This window comes from Volvox carteri (assembly GCF_000143455.1).
Source record: "Volvox carteri f. nagariensis unplaced genomic scaffold VOLCAscaffold_59, whole genome shotgun sequence".
NCBI lineage: Eukaryota > Viridiplantae > Chlorophyta > Chlorophyceae > Chlamydomonadales > Volvocaceae > Volvox > Volvox carteri.
In genome coordinates this window covers 66,450-68,801 of record NW_003307602.1, presented here as the reverse complement: position 1 = coordinate 68,801, position 2,352 = coordinate 66,450, and the positions used below count along the sequence as shown (strand labels likewise).

General features: G+C 51.4%; 1 protein-coding gene across 1 annotated transcript in view; it reads right to left on the bottom strand.

Moving 5' to 3' along the window:
- Nucleotides 1-2,341, bottom strand: part of VOLCADRAFT_97223 (uncharacterized protein) — a gene marked incomplete at both ends in the record, with an annotated part of 4,485 nt that extends 2,144 nt beyond the window's left edge. Inside the window, 4 exons of the mRNA XM_002956203.1 lie at nt 698-752; nt 915-968; nt 1,859-2,087; nt 2,274-2,341. Coding sequence (XP_002956249.1) covers nt 698-752; nt 915-968; nt 1,859-2,087; nt 2,274-2,341 — 406 coding nt within the window. The remainder of the gene's footprint in view (nt 1-697; nt 753-914; nt 969-1,858; nt 2,088-2,273) is intronic.
- Nucleotides 2,342-2,352: the final 11 nt, after the last annotated feature.

Below are 2,352 nucleotides of genomic sequence, written 5' to 3'. Positions count from 1 at the left end.
TATGTGTATATGTGTATGTATGTGTGTGTGTGTAAAAGCGAACCCATGTATTGAACACATATGTATGCGCGCGCGTGCATTACCTTAGGCTGGCGAGTTCGAGCTACGAGCACGTGTGCTGCCATCCGCCTCCATCTTGCGCTCGGCCACCGTCAATTGCGCGGCACTGTTCGGGATGAAGGTCAGTTCGTACATGTACGACACACGTACGACATTACATGGATATTTAGTAGTTCACTATTGCGCAGTGATGTGCATATGCTGTGAGCACGTCATAGTGGGAGAGAGCGGGGTGGGGTAACGGCTGCAGTAAAATTGCCGTAAAGGCCAAGCTGACTGACATGAGTGAAAAAATATTGTGAAGATATATATCTTGGCTTTAAATTCCTGAAAAGAAAAGGGTGACTTCGCAACTTGTTCAATCGTGCAATAAATGAGGCGCGCGCTGTCCGGAGCAATTAATATATATAACCCAAATCGCAGTTCCACAAAAACGCTAGAGCCTGAACGAACGAGCCTCTCCTCCCCCAGAAACCCAAATCGCCGTAATAGCTCCGAAAGTAAATAAAAATTTCCTCCCAAATGTTTGAGGGATTTCAGGAACAGTAATATAATATCCGCATATATGCGCATGTGCACATGCTCATGCGTGCGGTGCCCTGCCGCCGCCGTGTCACGCCTCAGAAACTGAGCCGACCTTCTGCTGCTGCGGCCCGGGCTGGATCCGTTGGCTGACGTGGCGGTGTTGGCGGCTCCGGGGGGCGGTGCGGTGGCGGCGGTGTTCAAGGACGGACTACTGGCCAAGGCGCCGCTGCCGCCACGGTCGCACCCGCGTGGTTGGGATTGGGGGGAGATGAACCAGCGCCTGTTCTCCACTGCTACGGGCTTGTGAGAAAGGAGGGGCCTGGATGCACCTGGGTGCAGTGTATTTTATTTTTATTGGCGCCCTTGCGAAATAATGTGACTGGCTGGGGCCGGTGGCGTTTGGATGGTATATGTGTGCGCTGGACTTTGGGATTATGTTTTGTCCTCAGTAGTTTTTTTTTCTTTCGTGCTTCTGTGTGGGAGTAGAATCACGTCCTGTTGCTTTTTCTGTGTTGGATAATGTGCGAGAGGGATATGAACTTTCTCGAAGGTTCCTTTTGGCTGTAGATTCAAATAGGTGTCGGCCGAGCGAGGAGTCGGTGAAATGCTTTTCTTCACTGAAGGCTTTGTACTTACGTTCTTGCGTGCACCGATTAACATAGCAACAAGTAGTGGCATTCTGGTGCTCATTATGGTGATAGAACGCTGTGCTCAAGGCGTTATAAGTAATAACAACATGTCAAGCGCTACAGCTCCGGTGGTCCGCCTGCAGCAGGCAGATGCGATTGTTACAGTGGACCCCGAACGGGTCGAGTGCAGCGCCCATAGGAGCGCCTCCCGCACAACACTGTGGGCCTTATTCAAAAAGAACTCGGCCAGGCCGTACTAACTTCACTGGACACACGGCCTCAGTTAGTACGCTTAAACAGAAAGCCACGCTCATTCTTGCTCGGGTGGTGCTATCAACCAGGGGAAGACCGCGTCCCTCAAGTGCCGGCCTGCAAGATACAAGATCAATGATTTTAAGTAGGCAACGTTTCAAAGCCAAGCCAAGTTGGGCCCACCATACCAAGCCCAAGCTTGTAAACCAACATACCTGTCCTCAATCTCCTTCTTCAAACTTCAGCGCATGTTGCAGACCCGCATGCAGCTGCCGAGCCAGGCCCTCCTCCTTTTTCCGATGGCGATCGCGCACCTACATAAAGAGGACACCGCTACTTTCCATCCATGCAAAAACACTATTCATGCTGTAATCACCCAGATTTAAACTCACCAGCCCGTTGATGAAGTCCTGGCGTGCAGCTGGGGACATATACGCCGTGATGTACCAGTGTCTCCGATTGTCTGCCCAAAGGTGCTCGATTAGGTCCCCGAATGTGAGCCCCAGTCCAGGCATGTAGCGTGAGTTGCAGCGGACATTGCACTCAGGCTTGTGTGGTCGGATGTGCCATGGTCCGATGGCGAAGGGCAGACCAGCAGGCAAGTCCAGCTCCTCATAGATCCTGTGGAAAACAAGGCAACAGATATTCAGCTTCTTCGCAGGGGAAAAGCTTAACTCAAGTTAAAATCTGAAAGGGACTAAACTCCCAAACCCTGACCAACCCCAGGGATGGATATAAAATGGAGACCTCAGCCTGTCAACTCAGGTTAACTTGAGCATGTGCACATTGTGTCCCCAGAAAGCTTACCTCTTGTAGTAGCCCTCAAACTTGCACGCGACATCCAGGAACACTGCCTTGACAGATGCCAGATCCATCCTCTGCTTCA